Consider the following 25,055-nt stretch of genomic DNA (forward strand, 5'->3'; position numbering starts at 1 on the left):
ATGTTAATGGTTAGCTACGTGTTTTCTTGATTTAGAACTGGCAATGTCAATGTTTTGCCAACTTAAAACCACGACAATATTACCGTCACTACTACAAATAAGATCAGATACAGTCTCTCCATTGGTTATTATAATTATTTCAGAATTAAGGTGCAAAACTCACCGTTTCCCACGATAAAGATTTTCACATAATAGTGATAGTGGAGCAATAGAACAGAGATGTTGATTTAGGCAGTAAAATCAGAAATTTGACCAAATCTAGCCCAATTTTGACCAATAATATAGCTACGTAGCTAACGAACTGTGATTTAAAACTATGCGTTATCATCGTATCATTATACATTTTTACTCAAATCAAGTACCATTTTGTTATTATAAAAGTATTTTATCTCTATGGGATAGGTCACAGAATGCTTTTAATTAACGAGCCAACGACAGTAGCCTCTGCAACTGGTCGTTGTAATCTCGCGATGTTTTCTTCCTAGAAACGAGAATGTTTACACTGGATACAGGAAACAACTCTGGCACTGAAAATACAGGTGAGAAACGACTTTCTGTAATAAAACAATAGTGTTAGCTGCGCATTCCAGATATTAAATTAGTTTATGTATACATCCATTTGAGCTTGCTGACTTTATTACTACTTGCCGTATTGTCCTATACAGTAACGTTACGTCTTATTTCATAACTGCAAAGGTATATAACAGTTGCTAATTCTTCTGCAAGACTTAACTGTTAGTTGACGTTATTGTTAAGAGTAAATCGTTGATTAGCTGGCTAGCTATACAGGTGTTTTAGCTTTCTAGTTACTGATTGTTTCTGAATTTCAGTTCACGGTCTCCCCCGCTGTCTGAGGGGGAGACTGGCCGACAAGCGAGTGAATGGCTTATCAACTCGATGATGCGAATAGGGACTTGGTGGAGAGTTATGAACTCACACCGTCAGCGTGGTGTCTTGTGAAAGAGCATGTCCCAACGTCGGAACTCCCAGAGATCAGGGAAGTCCTCGGGGGTGCGTTGGTTGACTTGTGCACAGAGACGTACTCGGAGGTAAGAGAGACAGGAAGATTTCGCCATAACAGAAGAGGCATTGAATTCCATTTTTATTTTTAATGTACCATAATATCATTCCCATCTGCTTCGTTTTATTGCTCTCTCGTGGAACCCAGGATGTGTTTCAGATCTGCAAACTACATTATACTTTTACACACATCAGCAAAAATTGGATTGATTAGGTACCTAACTGCATGTTGGGCAATTTGATGAAAATGCCATGCTTGGTAAAGATACTGCAGACTGTAGCTCAGATGAAGAGGAAATATACCTTTTGTTTGGAAAAAAATAAACCTTGTTCCCTGGAGGGAGACCTAACCTGAAGTATTTTACAAGGTTGTTTTGTGAAGTTTTGCTTTGGTTTGGGGAAAACCCATCAAGAAATATAGAGACCACGTTACAATGTGGTGCTAATAAAGATGTATCATAAGTAATTCCTTCTACCTTTAAGTGCTATTCCATTTCATTTCCAGCTGGTCTGGTTTTGAGGAATTTGAGAAGTGGGTTGCCTGGCATGAAGCCACAGTCTTAAGTTGCTAAGTTAGCAGAAATGTTTACTTTGGAAGCATGTATCTGGAATTACTGGACATCTGGCCAAGGAAACCAAGGGCGGAAAAAAATTCCCTCAGTTCTGGAGGCTATGTTTTTATGTCAAATAAAGTAACTGTATTTGTCAGGGGCAAATACCTTACATCATTCTCATTGCCATATTTATAGCCATTCAAGCATAGCTCAAGACACTGAGAAATGTCTGTAGACCCCTCGCCTCACAAGCATATTTGTTGTTCAGTATTCTTGCTCCAAGGAATTTTTTTTAGCTGGTAATAAATATTTACAAAAAGTCTGATATATTCAAAGCCTTGTTTTTCAGAGGTATATTTAATTAGCAATCTATGGAGCGTGACCTCATGGCTAAATAATTTAAAATACAGTATAATGGTAAATGTATAATTTCCCGTTTGTTGGGTATTATGAAAAGTTTTGAAAGTTTCTTAAAATATGTTTAGCCAAATACTTGTCAGTGCTACGTGCTTTACAATAACCCACTATAGAGTGGTGTCAGCACTAGTGGGTATTTAAAAAGATTTGGCGAATCAAAAGACTGTCATAGCTGATAGTGGTGGCTATGAAAAATTTATGTGCTGGCACTTTCTTGACGACTTTGGTTATGACTCTTTTACATATTCAGCATTTGTAACTCTACGTTTTTAATACATTTCAAGTGGACATTTAGTTATGTTTTATCGTGTACTTTTTGTTCACATAGTTATCCATCTGGGAAGGATGTATGCATCCCTTCAGCAGATGCAGTTGTGCAGGGTATCCTAAACATAACGCAGTTTCCATGTTGCATTTTGTCTGGTTTAGCATCTACCAAAGTCAACTTAAATGCCTTGCTTGAGGAGAGGACAGTAAACCCAAACATGGGATACAAATGTAAAACCATCCAGCTACGAGTCAAGCTCTTCTCACAGCCCCTGTAAAATGAAACTAATTCAGGTTTTAACCAAATGTTTGGCTGTTCAGAACAGCTGTGTGCTTTTGTGTTGATTTCAGGAAAGCTGTACCGTTCTTTCCTTAACCTTTCATAAAGTGTCTTCATTGAAAATCTCAGCTGAGTTGTCTAGAGCACAGACTCAGGGCCAAATTAGAAAAAAACCTGTGGAACTTTAGCCTGAAAATAAATCACAGGATATATAGGCATGTCACACGATCTCAGCTATGAGTTATAAATCCCAGTGATACATTTATACAGGTAGCTTGAATGTTTGGAATGGAAAGTTAAATTAATATAAAGTCTTTTCTCAGTGGGAAAAAAGTTTGTTTAAAACAGCAAATCTCCTCTCTCCCCTTGTGACTATAACGTTACATTGGTCAACATATACTGTGCCTCATGGCCCCTGTATCAAAAACTATGTCTCGCTCTTTTATATCAACCAGTTTCACTGGTAACACTTAATCAGCCAAGCCAAAGAGAAACTAATGCTTCAGTCAAGTAAAGTTTATAGTTCACAGCATGAAAAACCTGAAAAGAAAAAAACCTTTTGGACAGCAGTTTCCACACATTCATCTTAACTTTGCAAACTGAATCTGCCACAACATAAATGAGCTTAAAATAAACACTGGCAAGAAAAGGGAGATTTCCACATAGTAACTCGATGTGCAGACATGGTGTAAGGCAAGGATTTAAAGGAGAGCTGTGCGGCTCTCAGGGGGCAGTTGGGCCCCTCCTGCTAAAGGCTAAATGAGGATAGATGATGTAACTGTCAAGGAATTTGCCTCACACTGAAAACCAAAATTATTCATTTCTACTTGAAAATTTAAATCGTATTATTTCATAACCTAAGTCATTAGCATGTTAAAAACATAGACCCCCTGCCTTAGAAATTGTCTGTAAATGTTGGTAAATAACAGGTGCATGAGTACCAAATTTAGCAAAGCATTGCTCTGGTCCTTTCCAGGTGATCAATACAATTTTCTATGGGAGAAATAAGGCATTTCAACCGGATTGCAAGAGGAAAGACTTTGTTTCAGCAATGGACTTAAGAAGGACAGAGGGCCTCAAATTAGCTTAGCAGGTCAGGGAGCAAGCATGCCATTAAGAAACCCAATCCACCCCTTGTCGATAAGACTATTACAAACATATAGCATTACCTACTTTTAAGTGTCACACAAACATATTTGTCCACGCTATGGTTTAATGCTCTTTCCATATCCAGGAAGGGCTTAGGATTGTCAGTAAGCAGTGAAAGAAAGCACAATTCCCCATTCAGTTCACTGGCCCAGCCATTCTACCCCGCCGGCCCAGATCAGAACAGTGGTAGACATACAGTACATTTACACAGACGAGCCACCCCCCTCCCCCCGTCAGGGTCACGACCTTCAGCCAACCGCATTAGAGAAAATATTTTATCTCCTTTCAAGTCTAAGACAGGATATGAGGCCATTGGCGTGGTCTTGGATCTCAGCCAAACCCTGTACAGTTGTGCGTCTTCACTGGGTAAAAGGTTGTTTGCGCACTCATGTGCACCATGTTGGTTGTGCCTTGCAGGTTTAGAAAGACTATGACACTTCATGCAATGAATGGCTTTTCTGAGCAGGAGAGTCTTTGCTGAGAGGAGAATGCCAATGTATTTCCACGAAAAATGAAATCTAAGGTGCGGCAACAAGCTGTGATGAATGACTGCTGTAGAGAAGCGCACACTTCATTTTCACGTTTCTGTGCACACGAAAGACATGTTTTGCAAAATCCTTAATTTCTCAAAATGTAACAGCGAGTTCAGGTGAAGACTAACTGAAAAATGTCAACCTTAAAAATATTGCGTGCGCCCTCAATATTTTTCTGCAGCACATTAATTTTACTGCATGTATTTGGGAAAATGTATTTTTAGGACATATACGAGATATGACAGCCGTATTTCTGAATCTTTCAGCAATATCCCCTGTCCACCAGAGCTTCGTGCCCCGTCGCTGGGAGAGCTTTTCATCCGTGACAAATAAAAGGGTGAACGCCTCGCTGCTTACCAAGACAGCAGCGGCGCGTCGGGCACACCTGAGCGCAGTGCAGTGGGAATTAGGAGTCTGAGAGTGACGCGCAGCTGGCCTGAGTTAAGCGGAGCGTTCAGCCGGAGTGTCGGGGCGGTTTCGCGAAGACACCGCAGGATCAAAATACATCAGGACTGGGTTTAATGTTCTCCCCGGACAGCTGCATGCTTTGAAGTGTATTTCAGGGCCTTGCCGCGAAAGCAGAAGAAAAAAAAAATTAACGGCAGCTGCTCAGGTGCAGACAGCACTAATGGAGTCCAGATCTACTCTACTGCGCGGTGCACATATGCTCGCCGTGACTGTACGCTCCAGTTTTCCTCTGACTGCCGATGGCTCTTATAGGATCTGTGGGTTTTACAGCAGACACTAAAATTGCTGGTTCCCGGAAGGTAGTGTTTAGAAAGGGAGAACACAGTAGGCTATAGGGAAAAAAACGTCCAGCCATACAGTTTGGCACGTATAGCTGACCAAAGGCTTAATGACAAGTTCGATTCCCCACTGGGCACTGCCGCTGTACCCTTGGGCAAGGTACTTAACCCAGAATTACCTCAGTCATGTAAAAACTAACTTACGTAGGTCACTCTGGATAAGAGCATCTGCTACATGCAATAATGTAATGTAATATCAAATCTGCCAGTTTTGATAGCGGAAGCGCTGAAGAGACCCACCTCTTCAGACTGCATTGCAGTTTCACTTCAATCCCCACCCCCTAACAACCGATACCTCTTACATTACATGTAGTATTGTGATGTATTTTAGATTCTGTGTTCTAGGGACTGTTGTATCGTAGTATACTTGGCTTCTGTCAGATTGCACAAGTTAACTTGTGGTAGGGCTTGAATAATTTTATGCTCACAGTCAGTGGTCTGGGTGTGTTGTTAGCCTGGTCTGACACTGCTGCTCGTTTAAATTGAATGGATACACTTATGTTTTATTGTGCTGGAAGTCGCTCTGGATAAGAACATCTGTTAAATGGATGTAATGCTGCTAAATAAATAAATGTAAATGTAAAATGTAATGTAATGTAATGTAATGAGAGACTGCAGTTACCAGTTGTAATAAGCACAGGCCGCTCTACTTTGCAGCACTGACAGGTACATATCTGCTGAATTTGCCGTGTGAATTGACTCAATGATTCCCCGTGCTGGTGTTCTGCAGGTGGAGATGTGGGTGCAGATCTGGAGGGAGGTTTGCTGTAAACGGGGCGGTACCCCCAAACCCCCCCGGGCCACCCTGGCCGACCCCCCCGTGGTCAAAGAGCTGCTGAAGGCGGAGATCCGGCTGCTGTTGCTCACGGTGCGAGAGAGAGCGGCCAGAGAGGGCAGGTGAGGAGGTTGCGCGTCCTGCTAACACACAAATGCTACAGTACTGTAACATTGCATTTGTGTGTTACTGCTGTTGCAGCACAGTACTGTTTCCACAATGTGTGTGGAATTTTGTGAGGACATTATGACATGATTTGGCATTAGTACAGCTAGCAAGACCTTCTGCATTTCCTGAACACGACTGTAAATCAAAGGCACGGAATATTCAAAAAGAGGCAAAGAAAAGAACATGGTGCAGAACGTTCAGCGCCAGTTTATTAAACAAACACAGTCAGTACCTAACCGTGACTTAAAAAAGAACTGCGTTCTTTTGAAACCTAACTGGAATTTCCTAATGGAGAAAGGATTCGTTTGGCTCCCCGCTGTCATGTCACACTTGCTGCTTTCTGTTCCCTTTCTTAACTACACTCTCCATCTTCGTAATGACCCACCACGCTCCCAAACCTCTTATTTGTGTGTTAGCCTACTTCCCCTGCAGGATTAAGGTTAGGGCTGCATTCAGGGGCTGCTCAGTGCTGCCTTAAAGCCTCCGGCAGGATTTTCCACTCTAATGCCGGCTGGAATGGAGAGGTTTCTGTTACTTAGGTTGTGGGAACGGACCGATGGCAGGGTGTTTTGCAATCCTCGCGCTGCGAGTGAAGTTGTCCGCAGCTCTCACACTGTATTCGGCCTCTGTAGTGCGGTCCCCCTCTCTGCGTCGACTGCGTTTTGACTCGTGTGGGCAGTCGCATTCAGTTAAGCCATTCTTATTCACAGCCGGGAAATAGTTTGATCGCAGTACTTTACCAGGCCTGAAGGAAGGTAATTTGTTTGTTACGACAAAATAAAACCTACGTTAACCCCATTTTCCTGAATATAAGTAATAGCTTCAATTGACAGTGATACATTTTCTTGAGCAATAATTTTTATAATTTCTTAAAATGGAAAAAATGACATCATTTCATATTTTACAGGACATTTCAGGCTGTGGAAATAATTTTCTCCAGATTTTTTGCCTTTCACTGTGTATTCTGAGTCAGGGGTTTCCAAACGGAACTCACAAACTTACTGGACTCTTCAGAGGGAGTCATGAGATCCAAGATGCAGTGATAGCCCTAATGGTTGAACAGGCCTTCTATACCCAGCATGAATGGGAAAACGGCTGTACTTAGTTCAGCCACAGTTCAAGCTGATACTCGATTCCCCTAGATAGATAATTACTCTTGACATGAGCAGCGTGGCAATGCAATTCGATTCCTGGTTTTATAGTCTGTGTTGTCTCATATCTTTCACATCCACACGTAGGCCTGTCTAAAATCTCTGTTTTGATCCTGGAATCAAGGTCAGTATTTATGAGAATGATGTCTGGGGCTCTGAAAAAGACGTGTACTCGAAAAATCTGCTCCAAGGTTTTGTGTCCAAAAAAAGCTGGCATTCCCTCTTTCAAAAAAATCACATCTCACAAATGTCAGATTTAAAAGGGGATACAGGAAAGATTTGCAGGTCTGAGGTTAATATGCTGTCACTTCAGTGTTTAGATGTCACACTGAGAATCCTCTTCCCCGCTGCTGACGACTTCCCATGAGCCTCTCTGTCTTTCATTGACACGGATGATGAATGTGCTGATGTCATTGTCGCCTGTCACGGGCAGCCTGAGGGGTCACGACCTTTGCCTTTTAAAGGAAAAGACAGAAACAGACCCTTTCGTAAGCAGTGGCTGCTTTGACCGATGACTGTCACGCACACACAGCGGAAACGTACTGATGTAGGAAAAAGTACCACAGAGCTGTACATGACAGGCGTGGTGTGAGCACGGTCCGCAGCACGAGCTGACATCGATATCTGGAGTCCAACCGCACTGTCACAACCAGCGGCTATCACTGCAGTAACGCATGAAGCACCCCATCAGGGAGGTTATTTCTGACGCTGTGCCCTTTAATGTAGAGAGCACATAAAAAGAATTCGCAAACATGCCAAGTTCTATACTGGTTTAGCGGAACCGCACCAAGCAAGTTATACTCTGTGGGTTATATATTTTCAAGAGATGGAAAAACACTTTAGATGACTGCAAATATAAAAAAATGGTGTATAAGTAAGGGAAGCGAACCCCACCCCACCTTCGCTAGTGCGAGTTAAGGCCAAACCGCTTTTCGCTTTGATTAAATTGCACCCTGCATGGTCCGCTAATTATTATTTTGTCTTGACTGAGCTCAGCGTTTGGCATTGTGGAACGGCGTTTGCTTGCGAGAGTTGCAGCTATGGGGTTCAGCTCCACATTGTGTTCAGAGGCCATGATTTCGTGCAGGAAGCTCTTGTCTTTGCAGGTTACAGCCTCGTGCTAATGTCGAATGAAGAGAAGGCATAATCAGAAAGCGTGGAGCAGCGTGACTGCTTATTTAACCCAGGAAGTGCTGGGAATAACAACGTTGCCATAATAGCCATTTTGAAAAGAAAAATAGACAGTATGATAGCTATAGAAGGCAACTCTCGCACTGAAGGGCCACCTAATTATGTGTAGTTTAATGTGTAGTTAGATCTCATGATTTTTATACTGGCTCTTCTCTGAACGTTTTCAGCTCGGAAATCAACATTGATTTTTAGTCCTTTCTAAAAGATCCCTAGTTTGAGGTTTTTGTGCTTCTGTTAGGCCTGGCTAATGGAACTCCATGGTCTTACTGCTGATGTCAGGAGCTCTTGGGGGGCCCCTTTTGCAGTGACCCAACAAAACACCCAGTTGCCCCATTTTTCTTCCACAAAAGAAAGTTATTTACAGGTACTATAGACCTAATCTGTGCGAGAGGGTGGTCATCTCTCAGCAACTGCTGCAGGCTACAAAGCACGCCGAGCTCTTCCTCAATTGTTCTGCTTTAATTGCGTTTTGTGCCTCTCTTTAGGAGGAGGAAGACAACACCGGAAAGCTAGACAAAGCTCCGTTTTGAAGTGGGAGTAATTCAGCACCTTTTTTTGCCTCGGCTATTTGAACCGCAGCCTTTCAGAGTTTTCGCTATTGTGTCCCTGAGTTCCGATAGGAAGCGTTCCTCTAGTCGCGCCTTTTCTTCAACAGATTCACAGAACTGTAATTCTTTTTTTGACACTTGTGCAGCTCATTCTATTGTGTGCTAATTAAAGCTTGATTTAAAGGGAGAACACTTTGTATGTTGCAGAAAGAAGCAGCGCTTTCTTTGAGCTGATACTCAAAGTCAGTGCGAAGCTACAAAACAGGGAGGCTCTGTCCTTGAGCACGCCGAACAATCTGTCACCAGCGTTGCATTCGCTCTTGCGCTCAGAGAAAGCACAGGTTTCCGAGCTCAGTCTGTCAGACCGCTGGGTAAAATAATGCAGCCACACGTGTTGTTTATAAATCAGAGAGGCTGCTAGAATCTCTTAGTGCCCTTCCAACACGTTCAGTCCACAAAAACAAAATGCTTCCTTTGAACTGACTGCGTTGCATTACAATGGCTGGCAGGCACACACTCGGTCTTTGTTAGTGAGTGTAGTCTGCTTTATCCTTCCTGCTTTGATCGTCTAATTAGGACCCTACTGTAACTCAGCTGATCTGCTTTGGGGGAAAATCGGGATCATTTCCCTTTAATATCAGGCCAGGTCTGGGCTACCCCCCTCCCCCAGCTCCCGGTCCAGGAAACTGTTGACTCGACGCCGCTGTATAAAACTTTTTCTAATGGGGAAATTGAACTGGGAATTCTGAGCGCTTTGAAAACAAATTGATTTCAAACAGCTGAACTTTTGTCCCTCTTTTGACCACGCCCCTCCTTGTCTATGTGTGTGTGTGTGTTCCTTGGGTGCTATTGTCTTCTTGATTTGTTTAAGAGTGAAACTGCACCTGCATCCCATAATGAAAAGGGGGCAAGATGAATACCCTTATAGAAGGAACCAGCTCTGAATGGGGCAGCTGCAGTTGGCAACTTGGGAAAAAGGCCTTGGAAGAGTTTCCTAAATCCCTGAACAAAACTAGCACAGCAACCCAAGCTAGACGCAGCGAGCTTTAACTCCATGCAAATGCAAAAATGCGTAGTTTATCCGTCTGGGGGGGAAGGTGATTCAAACGGCCCTTTTCTGTGTGCAGGCTCTGGTTTTTGATGTTCCAGGCCTCTGTGCCACCTTTGTGAGCCTGCTTACGGCTCCTCCCTTAGCTGTGTGCCGTGTTAAGCTGCTCAGAGATCCGCGGTTGAAAAGCACTCACAATGTGCCCCTGTTCCTCACATTGTCCCCTCCCCCCTCCCCCTGTAATGCGATTCGCAACCCTCCTCTTTCACTGTATTTGAGCTAGCCCACAGCTATGTCCCTCTGCATGCCAGGGGCAGAGATTAATTCATCTGTGTGGCCTGGACGTCTTCATTCCTCTGAGGGGTCTCATGTAACACTCCGCTTTCATAGATTTTTCATAGATTTTTTTTTTTTTGTTGCCAGTTCTGTTTGGGAGGGCAACAGGTAGAAGATTCTGTCAAGTAGCTTCGGCTCATTATACTACGTCTGACTTGTAAGATTATCTGCATGTTGCAAATCAGTTTTAAAATAGCTGCGCTGAAAAATTGCACAATCACGCTTGAAAAGGAAAAAAAAAAATTTGCTGAAAAACATCACACTTGCTTAAATGCTTAAATGCTAGATGGGAGCCAGATGCTAGAATGGGTGTGGGTTGCGCAAAAATCTGATTCTGAATCCAGCAAGTGGTCAGTTGTCTATGAGAAAGCCAGCAGCTTTGCCTGCCTCCACTCTTAGCAGCTACAGGACAATGAAGCCAACGGCGTGTTGAAAAAAAGAAGGGTTCCAGCAGATAGGACATCAATGAGAAGAGTCACCTAAAGTTCACCTAACACCGGAGGAGGACTGGACCCTCTATGACCCAGTTTTGAATTCTGTAAAGTGGTAGATTTGATATTGTGCTAGTGCAAAAACTACATTGCTTGACCTGATAAACTACAGCTGATTGAGAATGGCATTATAAGCCCCAAGCAGTGAGAGTACAGTACAATCCTAGAGCTGGATACACAGTAGCATATGCTAAGTTTGTTTTACATGAATATGTCTCTGCACTACCGTGTCTCCAAAGTTAGGAGCATGCTGCACTGTAGTGTGAAGATGGCTGTAATTGCATGACTACTGAGACCCCAAAGTGTACTGTGAATAAGAGAGTGAGTATTCTGTGCAGATGTATTTGGGGGTCTCCCTGGCTGCTAATGTAATGTGAAAACAAAAACCCCCCAAAACCAAACCCGCAAACAGGCAGCAGGGTGAAAGAGCGGTGAACTGGGAGTTTTTGAACTCTGGCAGACCCCCTATCTGATTCACCCAGCCCACAGCTGGGGCGCACTCTCCACCCCAATGTTCCAGCGTGGGTCCAGGGCCGGAGAGGTTGGCTGAGGATGAAAGGTAGGGTTACTGTGCCACCCCCTGTCCTCCGGCCTGCCCCTCTCTGCCCCTTTCATCTCCTCCGCATGGGCCTCCGCCATTAGCGCAGAGTTCCTGACCGGGCCAAGGGGCTGGGCCCCGCGGGGAGAGACAATGGCCCGTTTGTGAGCGCCTCTGAGTCGCGGCTCTCCACGCTGGCAGACGTCACAGGGGCGGGGGGGGCTCGCAGACCCTCCTCCCCTCAGCCTCACAGAGCGCTTTTGTCAGGGTCCTTTCAGGAGCGGCAGAAAGAACCTGAAAGGTGGTCCCTCAGTGAAGAGAATGCGGGAACGGTTCTGTGATTTTGGATGGGGGACGGGGGTGGGGTGGGGTGGGGTGGGGTGACCGATTCGGCCGGGGAGGTTTGTTGGCACTCATCCTGGCTCGCCTCTCTGGCTTCCCCACCCTCCGGTGACGCCACGGAGGCCGAGCCAGCCTGGGTAGGCATGAGTGCTCCCCTTCACCGTGACGACCCCTTGTCCCTGGCCGCGCTAAACCCTGGGCTTTCTGTGTGTGTGTGTGTGTGTCTTTGCAGGGACAGCAATGCGGCCCTGTTTCAGTACAGTCCTGTGGTGGTAAGCTACGCAATGCACAGCGGCGAGTCTGACGGCACGCAAGGCGGCAGCAGCCAAACCAATGGGCAGGAAGACTACAGCAGGCCTCAGTCTGCCCAAAGCCAACAGGAAGTGAGGTCAGTCTGGCTCCCAACCCGCACCATCTCTTTAAAAGGAGGGCCCTGGTCAAAAATTAAAACCGGATCAGTTTTATGGTATCTGTATTTTGGGTGAAATGTTAAGCCCATAATGGATGCCATGGTCATTATGCACACCATGGTATTTATTGCAAAGATTACGGGGTTCCACCGAGTCCTTCCCCCACCCCCACCCACTTTAAAGCACATTCAGATCCTTGAAAGGTACAATATTAATGCAATCCATTACTTGTATCAAGTGCTTACACGCATGATTGTGTAAGCCCAGAACCCAACCCTTTTCCTTCTCTTTATGATGTTTGGTCTTGCCTGATGTTTGGCCAGGGCTTTTCTTTGGCATGAACAGAGAAATGCAAAAAACCTATTAAGAAGATTCCAGGCTTATATAATGTAGTAGAAACGTGATTGTGCATTTCAGTATTGAATAAATATCATAAAACATTTCAACTTTTAATGTTTGGGTGGGGTTTTAAACTACTCTTTAAGCTACATGAAATCACTTACGTAGATCTTACAGTTATATTCAGGTGGACCAACATCTGTGACTTAAAAGGCAAAGATAAAGTATCTATGATATAAATGGAAATTTAGGTTAGAGATATTTCAAAACTGCCAACTATTTCAGTATGTGGAGGACCAGATGTAACCTTTGCCACTGCTTATCAAAGGAAAAGATTACTAATACCTGATGACATCCCCCTCTTCACTGCTCATTGTATTAGCTGGTGACAAGAAGCAGGTCACCCCCTGAAATAAAACCCAGCTCTCTCCTGAATAACACCAGTAGTGTCTGGAAGGACATCTGTGTTTTTTTTTGTAGTTTTTTTTTTTCTTTTCAGCAGATGGAGATTCTCCTCATCGTAAATATTTCCCATGAAATGAAATATAGCTCCTTCTTTCTTGAAGTTCAGAAACGTTTTCCATCAATGGAGGGGTGAAGGTATCTGGTCTGACTCTGACGCGTGTTTTATGAAACCAGATAAAATGTGCCGTCCTCTTTAGCAGTTACATTTGGCAGTTTTGCACGTACAACATTTTACTGTGTCAAACCACAGGTCTGCCAGTTCAGCTCCTGTGGATGTTTTTCTGAACCAAGCAAGGAGCTCCCAAAATGTAGTCTTTAATTTTATTCTTCATTACTCTCAAACAGGGCAGCTAATGCTGACAGCACGTTACCTGGGGCTGGAACACCCAATGCATGTTTGTTTGTAATGAAACAAGGGAGACTCAGTATGAAATACAGTGTTTTTATTTCATGATTAAAGTTTATTGTGAAACAGACACCCATGCCTGGGGCAGTGTATCAGTTTCAGGTTCACACCTTGAACACGCTGGGACGCATTTAACTAGATTCCCACTGGAACTACTGAGACACCTACCATTGTGTCATTGAGGAGTCAAACCAGACCTGGGTTAAATAATGGGGGCCTATCTGGAATACTGTGAGGGCCACATTGACAATTATGAAGCATTGTCAGTTGAATATTGTTGCCATGGGGTCAAGTGAAAGTAGACCCTTCCCACCCAGGTCCTCCTGTAGAACTGGGTCAATTTAAACCCATAACTGAGGTCCAGAGTCCAGGGCTCAAATGGCCCAGTGCACTTCAGAAAAGGAGTCCACAGAACTGAGTACGCACAGGTAAGGCGCACAAAATGCGTGTGGAGCAAGTTTTGCCTTTAGCAGTTTATTTGTGACTGTCCTCATATATAGTTACATCCAGCTTAAAAGATTCCCTGTCTTTCCCTCACAAATATTTGTGCTACATAAAATTATGGTAGTGGAGTATTTGTTTTCCACAGAACAATACCCCCTAAAATCTGCCCTTGAAGTTTTTTTTTTTTCGGAATTGTTCCTGGGCTCTCAGGATTCCATGAGAGTGAGAATTAACGATTACCCTACGAGCCCCGTTACCCAAACTCTCCCTCAGTGGGGCCGCGCTGTGACTGTTGACCCATGACACAGACACTTTTACTGTCGACCTCCTCTACCTCCCAAGCAGACACTCAGCAGTGTCCCCGCACTGCCGCTGTAACCGCAGCCCCGCGCGAAGCGCCGCAGATAACTTATGTGTTAGCCACATGTGTGAGGTGTGAAACGCTGTTCTCGGCGACCTAACGGCCGCGGGGATCCGCGCTGCTCAGCAGAGCGTTTTTCACTCCGCAGGGCCTCCTCCAGACTCTCCTCCGGCTCCAGCTGCGAGGACGACATCAAGGCCGTGAAACACAAACTGAACGTCACGCACATCGACGAGGTCGTGGCCCACCTGAAGTGAGTGCCTCCCGTCTGCAGTGACAGTCTCCCGCTCTGCTTTCCTCTGTAGCCTCAGGGGACTTTTTCTTTCTCATCTGAGGTTTCCTGGTATACGCATTACACAAACTGACTAAAGCCACTCTGAAGGAAAAGTGCTGTAGATATTTTAGGAAAATGATGCATCAGAGCATCCCTCAAGGCACAGTATCTTGATAGTTTCTGGTGGTTGCATGATTTACAACTAAATATTCTAGTCAATTTGGCCACCTACATGGCTGTATACACAAGGCACAGATTCCTAGTAACCTCTGTCATAGACAGATGATTACATGGAACAGATTTAAATTACATTTGAATTGAATGCCTCCTTCAGATGCTGTCCAATATGTCTGCTGGCTCTTGCAGGTAATCGGCTCAATGAGTAGAATCATTCTAGTCATTTGGTTTCCATGGTTTCTTTCCCCACCTGGTTCAGTTTTCCCACGTGCTGATCTCAGCCATATGTCCACACCCGGCAGCCATACCACTGTCCGTCACATTTTACTGCATGCTTTAGATCTATCTGTCTCTCTGTCTTATCTGTTTGTCTGTGTCTGTCTTATGTATGTATGTATGTCTATCTATCCATCTATGTCTGTCACATTATATATAAAAATATAAAATCACAGTTATCACAGTTATTATCACCATTGTGATTCTTCCATTTACAGGCCTAATTGAACAAGGCTCTGTTTGACTTCATGGGCTCTCCATCCCGGTTCTGATGGTATTCCTTTCACTGCTGTTTCCCTTCAGACTGAGCCCTCACGGCTTAAGCAGGGCGCTGTTCCAGGAGGTTTTTGTGGTTTGATTGCAGGCGCAATCTGATGTTAAATTTTCATCAAAGTTTGAATGTGGTGCCAAGCCATAGCCACACCACAGTCTGTTGATGTTGGTGACAGTACATTTTTTTTTCTGAGGGTTATGTGTTTGCATTTTTTTCCAGTTGTTGTGTGAGAGGTTGCTATTTGCATCCCGTGCAATAAAGTGAAATTATGTGGAAGAAGCAGGTGGCTTTGCATGGTAAAATAGCAGGAAGGCTTAGTCATGGAAGGCTCGTTTGTTCAGAGTGTCTGAGACAGGAGTAATACATTCTCACTAGAGATTCACATGTTCCTGAATATCTGCCATTCTTCAACCTCAGGTTTCCTCCTGGGAAATCCCGGGTTTCCCAGCCCGAATGGAACTTACACCTTATTTCCTCTTTGTATCTGCAAAAAGGGCTGGAAGTGAGAATGAGCCCCTGCAAATCCCATTTATGAAATAGGATGCTGTTCTTTCAAAAACATATCATTTTTAAACAGCAGAAGAAATGTTTGTATATTTTACTGGGGTCATTATAATTTCTAACAAGATCGCCTATCACCATGAGTGATATTGATCCATCCTGAACTCACAAAAAGATTAGCTGTCACCTTACAGGTCACCTTGAAGCCACTATACACCTGTAGATGAGCATAGTTAATTATCTTTGATTGATTATCACACACTCAAAATATGGCCATTTAATATTGTTGTTGTCTCAGATATTTTATTTGTGCCAGTCACAGCAGCCAGTTATTAAAAATGTATAGGGGATATGGAAAATGACTATATTTAAACAGTTGCCAGACATAATGTGAGGGACCCTCTCACACTGTTCAAACACCTTTTAAACATTTAACAGAATTCCAAATGTGCATTTCAATGATGCAGAAAGTTTGCTATGAGCTATTTTAAAAGCAAACATTTTCCATTGAGACTGACGTATTCTGTATTTCCAGATGTCGTAAGTGAACAAGCTTTGTTTCTAGCAGCTCAAAATGAGTCAATGTAGTGCATTATGGGTCTGGATTAACACTAAAATGATTTTGTGATTTCCTGTATTGTGAGTTTTCTTTGGGCTACAAGAGCGAATAAAATCAGCGAATCCCTGATCAGTGCCTGAGTAAGACGCTGTAGGAAAGAGTCCTGCTTGGTATCCCCTCGCCTGCTCACATTCCTGGACATTAATACATGTATACTCAAGGGCTCTGAGCCTGGCATACCCTCCAGGCAGCCTGTTAACATAGAGCAGACACGTCCTCTCGATTGTACAAACAGTTCTGTGATTCACTACAGTTTACAGTCTACTTTTACCTCTGTACCCTCACACTGTCCATATGTCTGTATTCCTGCTCCCTTTACCTGTTTTTTCTTTTTCTCTCCTCACCTCCATTCTCAACTCACCCATCCTCTCCTAACCTCTGTACCCCTACGTCATCCTTAGCTCTATTACCCTGCCCCTGTCTTGGCTGCTACCCTGTCGTTACCTCCCCTGACTTATTTTTTGCTCCATTCTGGTACCCTGTCCAACCTCCCTCAACATCAGCTTCTAACCTCTGTACCCCAACCTTGCACTTAACTCCATTCACCTTACCTCCACTCATCTATCCTTTCCTTACCTCTGTACACCTACCTAACACATATCTCCATTCACCTTACCTCCACTGGCCTACTTTCTGCTTACCTCTTTACCCCTACCTTATACTCAACTCCATTCAGATACCTCCTGTCCTTACCTCCACTCAACTTACCTTTCCTTACTCTCAGCCTCTCTGCAGCTCCACAGCCACCCCCCCCCCCCCCCCCCCCCACTGCCCGCCCCCCCTCTGTACATGTGCTCCCCTCTCCCCACCCCTCCTGCCCCTGCCCCTGCCCCTGCCCCTGCCCCGCCAGCTCCTCCACTGGCGGGTATCTGCAGCCTCCTGCCCAGGCCCGGGGTGGAATGCAAATACTGGGCCTGGGAGGGGAAGGAGGGCTTGGCCCCCCCCTGCCCCCCGCCCCCCCACACGCAGAACAAAAGCAGCTATTGTGAGAAAATGAAAAGCAGATTTCAGCACACAGCCTGCCGGATATGTAAAAGATTCCTTGGGTTAAAAAAAAAAAAAAAAGATTTGAGATGGCAATAGTTACATAACTGTGAAATAGGGCAATCTTTCTCCTCACTGCTTTGATACTTTAACCGACTCCCAAAGAAGTTAGCTGGTATGGTAGATACCCAGTGGATTCCCTAACAATCTCTGAATGAAAGCCTTCAACCTGCTTTATTATTAGTAGTTTTTTTTTGCACTTTAGGTGATCTCTGATCTTGGCAGAACCAGACCCATAAATATGGATGATTCATCTCTGTACGATCTGTGGTTCTTAAATGGAGTAAAGGGCAATCGTGTGCATGTTTCTAATTATCATTATTTTTTATTTTTTATATTATCATTTTTTATCATTGTGTTTTTTTTAAGTAGAACAGAACTGAATGTGTGAGACAATAATGGAAAAACCGTCCAAAATATCTTCTGTCCTTTACAGCTGTGAGTGATTTGTTGGTTAGTTCTTAGTGTTTAATTTAGTTGGTTGTAACTCTTTAGTGTGGTTATGAACAGTACCTCTTAGCTCTCCATACATGCACAATGTGGTTCTTTGGTTAAGGAGCCAGTTTTAAACACAAGCTGAGCTCTGCAGCCCAGGTTCTCTCCCAGCTGCGTAATGTGGTGACAATGGACAGGAACCCACAGCAGTGACTTTTATCCACTGGGAATAGGGGTGGGTAGGTGGGTAAGGTTGACCAGGGTGTCCTTGTCTTGCCAATGTCAGGGACCCTGCGATTTGTCAGACACCTCCTGTGGAGTATGTCAGAGTAGCACATATCCTCCAGGGTGTGCCCGCTCTGCTGTGGCAAGCTGTGTGACTTGTGAGAAGTAGCCGGCAGAATGTGTGTTAGTGTATGGAGAGGACTGCATTTGTACTACGTGAGTGTGGAGGTTTTAGCGATAGGGCAAGCCTATACAGCCGACAAGAGTCTGTTAGGGTTGCAAATATTACTCACCTTCTGTACTCATACCTGTCAGAATAATTTTGAAAACATCATAACAAAATCAAAGGGAAGTAAAGGAAAATGATAAAGTGCCAGTTGTTCATTCAATTTTTCATAATTTTTCCATTTACTTATAACTGATATGGCTGAGATCTTTCTGTGTGGAGCGTACAGTACACTGATGTTTTATCTCTTCAATAACAGATCCGTGCTGACTGAAGATTGTGAAGCTATGAAGAGAGAAATTCAGTTTTTGCAGGTAAGGCCCACATCTACTGCATAAAAAGCATTTAGGGACATTTCTCCAGGGGCTCACCCCCTCTTTGCAAATCCGTCCCTTTTCCTGTGAGCTTCGAACCAGCCCGTCTGTGACTTTGAAAAGGAAACCCCTCCTGCCGAAACCGGGCCCTCAGTGGTTCCATAACCGCTGCCACCTCAGTGGCTGTGCTCTGCGAGACCTGAACTTGCCCCAGATGCTGAAAGACGAGACTCTCCTGCCTGTTTTTGGAAGTCCTCGAGGGGAAGCAGGCGACGGGCCCAGGGTTTGATGGATCTCTGAGGGCTGTGTGGGGTGAAGGAGATAGCTGGAGAGACATCTGAGCGCTCCGTGGAGAGAATTAGGCCTTTCTCTCCTTCAGGGCCCGTAAGCAGAGAGGCAGGCTGGACTGCCAACCCTCAGAACCAATATCCTCTCCTCCTGACTCCTGAAGCCCTGAATTACTCAGAAATGCATTTAGATGCTAAAACGTCTGGGAACCACATGCTGTATATAATATGGCACATATAGATGGTCTGCTGTTCCCCCATTTGCCCTGGTGAGGTGTTTGTGAAAATCTTCGCCTGCTGTTGCAAACTTGGCTATCAGAAGAGTTCTTGGAGCTGAGTATGCAGGGTCTTAGTTTTGGATACCGATTGGACTCTGCTTAAAATCAGAGTCAAATTTCCAAGGAAGAACTGTGAGAGACATGTGCTTTTTGTTAGTTTGCCCAGTGGAGGAATACAGTATGCTCATTTCTTACTTAGAAATCTGGACGTCTGTCTGTATGTCTGTCTGTCGTATCAGTTTAGCCCAGATTCAGATGATCTTGGTCCGGGCTCAAGATCTTACTCAGGGGTAGGTTGGAGGAGCCCAAAGCATCCATGTGCAGCACATGGAGGGTGTGTTCAATGCTGAATAAGCTGACCGTCGTGCAGCTTACTGAGAATTTATTTTCCATGTGATCTGCCAGAGAAAGCCCTCAAAGGACTGCTGTCCCCTCAGATGTATTCTTTCAGCTGTATATGCAGATTGTGTGTGTATGTGTAGACTGTGTATTCACAGACCTATGCTTTTCCAGACCTGGGCAGGTGCAGAAAGTACATGTATAGACTGTGTATGCATAGACATGCATGCGTAGACCTGTGCACATGCAGACCGTGCATGTTAAGACCGTGCACACGCAGATCGTCTGCCCACACTTGGCCTCTGAGTCCTCAAGTTTTTGTGTCCAATGTGTTTTACGTTTTCCAGCGCTGCCGCCAAGCGCATTGCGCGAGATTGATCTCCCTTCAAACACCCGGGGCATCTCCAAATCCCTACTGTACACCGAGCCCAGCCTCTCCATCTCACATCTGCTGAGGGAGGAAACCCAAGAACACTGACACAGGGCTTTCACTCAACACCAGATGGAGCTTCGCACTCCCACGGAGACACACACACACACTATACACACACACACACACACACACACACACACTTTTTCCCTCTTTTTTACACATATGCACACACACACACACGCACAGACACAAAACATTCTTTCTGTCTCGCACTTACACCGACACACACACACGCACACCACACATACATGTGCACACATGCATACACAGACACAGCCAGAGACGTACACATGTGCGCACACATACACACGTACAGACACACACACACACACACACACGCATGCCATGTTCTGTCCTAACTGGTGAACTAGTCTGAGGTTTTGGGAAAGGGTGAGGTGAAGGGAAAAGAGTCTTTCAGCTGTATGAGTGGCAGGCTGCGCTGTTTGCAGAGTGAAAAAAACGCTCCCCCGAGACGCAACTCATCATGGAAACTGTTTTTATCATTTATAAATCAAAGCCTGTGGTTACGCTACTTTCAACCATGCATCCTTACTTGGAAAAAGTCCTGACATGCAATGGCTGTCTCATGAAGGCACACTTGTTCTGAACATTTTCCCGGACAGGTTTCTGTGTCACAGCATACGGTCTGTACAAGATAAATAAGACTGGGAAAGTTCTTCAGCTGAAATTCTTGCATCATTGACTGCATGGTGTTTATGTGAAATGATCAGGTATGTTGCAATTAAAGGTATTAGCTTTAATGTCCATTTTCCTGGCCTGGAAAGAGTTAGAATTTCATTAGTCTTTTTGGGAGACGTGTTTTCTGAGCCAGGAAAGCTATGTGCCACATCCATACAACCCTACTGTTTTAAAGAGGAAACAATTATAGCAGTCAGGCGGTCTGGGGTAATGAGGAAATTACTGAAATATCTCTCAACTCAAGCCAAGGAGCTATGTAGACCTGCTAAATGTGGACCCTTACATAGCTTTAAAGCACACAGCATGAAAGGTGGACGGACGAGTGTCTATGAGATGCCAACGGCGGGCTTTCATCACCACACTGACTGAACAGTTAGCAGTTTATTTCGAGAGTGAGAGTTCTTTTACGGAGAGGTTTCAATTGAGAGTTCGTTGCTTGTTGCCACACAGTTCCTGTCCAGGGTTTGCATTTCGACGCCCCATTGAGTGTTGTGGTTTACTGGTCTGGTATTCCGCCCGCCCATACCCTCCGAACCTCGGCCCTGGCGTCTGAAACGAAAAGGCTCCTCGGTAACCAGATAGCATTCTGTTTCAGTTTGTTTGCTTTTCATAGGCCGAGGTGATGAGCCGGCTTCAGCGCGCGCCACGCTCGGTTGCTACATAGCGGGGGGGCTGTCGCCAGCAGACGGGCCTCACAGACCCCTCTCTCAGCACAGGGTCCCTCTGTGGGAGGGGTGGAATAACCCACAGTCATTCACTGGGTTTCAGTTCGGTCCATAGCGCTGAGACCAAAAAAGCCTGACCTAGACTGTCTGCCAGCAATAACGTGCCTGTTGCTCGGAGTTATGGTTAAGGCTTGAGAAATTTTTAACAGAAGGTGGGGGGGGGGGGTTATTGTTTGGGGGGAGACAGTGCTGCTGGTCTCTTAAACAGCTTACCGGTAAACAGCGCAGTGTAGTTATGGAACATGGGAACTGTGGAAACAGTGGCACTTTGGCTTTTAAAGTCTGTGCCCCGGGGCAGAAGTGTTTACAGAAGGCCGCCCAATCGGCTCATTACCTCACTGAGAGCAATGGGATGATGAGGCACAGCCTGTGTTCAAAGCTAGTAGAGCCACTCAGGACATTATTTCCTTTCCTTTTTGCCATCATTCATATTATCTGCATTTAGTTCAAAACAAGCATTACTGACAGTGCTCTCCACATCTTTCCTTTCTGTAGTTCTCTCGTGTGGCTTAGCCAGTTGTCCCCTGCAGCACCACCTTGAAGACATGAATGGAAACAAACTTTTTTGGAAATTGCCCATGTTTGCTATTTAACTGCTGGAGATAATGAAAAACACACATGGCTAATCTGTTGGTAATTGCATTGTGCGGTCACCCGAAAATTTGGCATTATCCCTGGAAAAAAAAACTTCATTAAAAAAATGCAGTGTATTGGTACGTTGAAGTGCTTGCGATCTGTGGTCTGTTTCAGGAGTGTGTGGAGCGGAAGTCCCGTAACCATGGCGAAGACCCGGTGCAGGAGCCGACAGTGCTGGGTAAGAGCCGCCATTGTGACTCTGACTATGGGCGGGGACAGCCTCATATGGGCGAGTGGCTGTGGGGGCTGGCCGTGATCATCGGGTTTTACCTGCACAGAAACACCTGAGACCATGAGCACAGGCCCCTGTGAGAAAGTCATCCTGGACAAAACCAGGGTCACGAGTCCAGGAAGACGTGCAAGTACAAACCCAAACCCTCTGTACAGCATGATATTGGTTTAGGAGTGGTTGCAGATTTCGTCAGGTAATAAAGGGCACGGCTAGATGAGGTCCATGTGCCCAGTGATGCCTGTGGGATGTATCAGACAGGTATATCCATTTAAATCTGCAACCAAGACTTTCTGCAAAACTTTAGGAAGGGTGATGTCTGGAAGTGTGGCAGAATTATCCAATACATTGTCTTCCATTGCCACCTAGTGGCCACATAAGGGAAATATATGATAGAGCCTACATGAATATGTTATGCATTATTTCCTCTTGAGTTTTGCAATATTTTTTGTAGGAAACACACTGTATCCAGACTAGGAGCCGCAATTAGCTCCCGCTAGTCATAAATTATGATCCAACTCCAGTGTGAATTGCACATGCTGTTTGAGAGAGCTAGAAGCACCGCTACCAAGTAAACTAAAACGATCCATTAGCATTTAATCAGCATGTGGAATGAGCTTTCAGGTTAAACAGGAGGAATCTATACGCAGACACATGCATGCATGCTGAGCAGTGCGCGCCACGCATATACGTGTCACTTTCGGACATCATGTGCTGCACGGTTTGGAGCGGCGTAACGTGGACCCAGGGGTGCCGGGCCGGGCCCGGGCCTGGCACCGCTGCAGAGCCCTTCAGCACGGAACCTTGCCTCATCTGCTCAGCAGCTCCAGTGTAAATACAGCTGCATAAATGGGTTATAAATGGGTTATAAATAGCCTCTTACAGAAGGGGCTGCGGAAAGCCAGCCAGGATAAGGGCATCTGCGAGCCACGTCGTTACGTAACCGAGGCTTGTTAGCAGGCTGTGCTGCCAGCTGCAGGGCCAGTCGGGTGAGTAATGTGAGCGCGCTGACGGAGCCGTGCCGTCCTCTGAGCCGACTGCTGTGCCTTTCACGCTTCCCTTTATCCCAGTCAGAAACATGTGACCATAGTAAGGGTCAGGGTGATTTGACCAGAAGAGGTTCAGATTTATTGAAATCCAGTGCAAGGCTACTTTACAATAACCAACCGTGCAGTTAGAGTATTACCGTAACGTGTTCAAGTTTATCCGAATCCAATAAGATAAATTACACACGTTACCATGTGGTGAAGATGTTGTGATGGTAGGATGTTCAGGTCTGTCCAAATCCAGTCCTTGGCTTAATTACAATAAATTACAAGGTAATTGCTGTTTCGTGTTGCCTTGAATATTGTGTCAGCCCAACAGCCGGATAGAAGGATTGCTATACAGCAGTGAGCACCCAGGAGATTGGCCCTGCTGCTTGTTCACAAAAGACGCTGTCTTTCCTGCCTGCCTCTCCTCCCCAAAGCAATATATCTCAGTGCCATTTTGAGACAAGCCCATTGCTGGGTGCAGTTAAAGCTGCCAATCTCCAGGCACGGGAGCCTTGTCTAATTCAAGCCATCCTGGGCGTGTCCCCTCGTCCCCCTCACTGGCAAACAAGATTAATCCACAGCTGTCAAAATGTGGGGCGCGTCTGCTGTCTTCCTGCCAACAGTCATTTGGCGCTTAATTCCATTAAATTAGAAGCTTGTCAGGCACCCAGAACGGTAATCTAGAGGGACAATCCTGGCAGAGAAAGCCGCCACTCAGCAACACAGGTAATTGGTAAGAGGGTCAGAATTGTCTATTTGACGGGGGTTTTTCCCCCAGCAAATGAAACCGCAAGGGCTTGTTGTGGCACTAAAGGGAATTTAAGGGTGGAGAAGAGTTTTACTCCGCAGGAAATGCGGGTTGATGATTCTCCTGTTCCATGCTGGCAGAGCTGAAAGAAGAGAGGAAACTCATTCAGATGGACCTGGCAAAGGACTCTCTGCACTGTCATCCCACTGGCACATCACCCGCAAAGAGCAGTGTGCAGGGAGGTCTCAGGTGAGCTCCATCATAGCATCATCTCCGCTCTCCTGTTTGGGATTCTGGCCTTACGAGTTTCTCTGCTCCGTTCTGGAAGTGAAATGATGGCTTTGTGACTTTTTGAGGCTAGCCACGGGACTCTACCCAAAGCCAAGTTCAAGCTGTTTCTGAACTCATAACAAGAGAACAATAGAACTCATAACAAGAGAACAAAGCCCTGTGTTGTAATGTAACAGACTTGTGTTCGCTGAGAGGTAACACAGAACATTTGTTAGACTGAAAGTGTGTGATGGTATTACCATGAACTTCCCATATAAGGAGATAGGGCTGAATAAAATGAAATGGCATCTGTGGGTTGATTATGCATGTGACATGCCTTTTCAGGACAGTGGAAAAGACACCATTCACTGCAGCAAGTGGAGGAAGAGGGGTGTCCCCACCCGTGTTGTCAGAAGATGATCCTCTCCACGGAAGACTCTGCCGAATGCCGGTTCTGCCGAGTCCCCCCCCGGCAGGAACGACTCGCCCCCCCGGCTCTACACTGCGCAGCCCCCGCCTCTGCCAGGAGTCTCCTCTCCGCTGCGGCAGCGAGTCACTGCGGAGGAACAGTGACACCAGCAGGCCAGCGCCTCTCCCGGAGAAAGACACTCTGCCTTCTGGTGGCTTTGCAGTATCGGTGATCACCATGTCGGCAGGACCGGGCTGCCGCACAGACGCTGGACTCAGCCCTCACTCCGACGGGGTGGATGCCGTACCCAGGGGCGGCTTCTGTCCCGATGCAGATGGGACGTCAAATTCCAACCCCAGCCTGGTGAAACAGTCTGTCTACCAGCACCCTGTGACCAGCTGCATCACACAGCCACGCCCTCCCGAGCGCACACACACCCACGATGACGTCACTGTCCCCAGACTCATACCTGCTCCACCTACAGTGCAGAAACCAGCCACCAGAGGGCAGTCTGTCACCAGACGCCTCCGTCTACCACAGGAGGCGCTGGTCAGCCCCACCTGA

General features: G+C 45.6%; 1 protein-coding gene across 1 annotated transcript; it reads left to right on the plus strand.

Moving 5' to 3' along the window:
• Nucleotides 1–881: 881 nt before the first annotated feature.
• ccdc24 (coiled-coil domain containing 24) lies at nucleotides 882–25,055 on the plus strand. Its single transcript, XM_036553887.1, has 8 exons — nucleotides 882–1,049; nucleotides 5,757–5,923; nucleotides 11,847–12,002; nucleotides 14,188–14,292; nucleotides 18,350–18,404; nucleotides 21,916–21,979; nucleotides 23,953–24,061; nucleotides 24,518–25,055. Exons 1-8 carry the CDS (start codon nucleotides 882–884, stop codon nucleotides 25,053–25,055), a joined length of 1,362 nt encoding a protein of 453 aa, XP_036409780.1.

Source organism: Megalops cyprinoides, chromosome 20 (genome assembly GCF_013368585.1).
Source record: "Megalops cyprinoides isolate fMegCyp1 chromosome 20, fMegCyp1.pri, whole genome shotgun sequence".
Classification (NCBI taxonomy): domain Eukaryota; kingdom Metazoa; phylum Chordata; class Actinopteri; order Elopiformes; family Megalopidae; genus Megalops; species Megalops cyprinoides.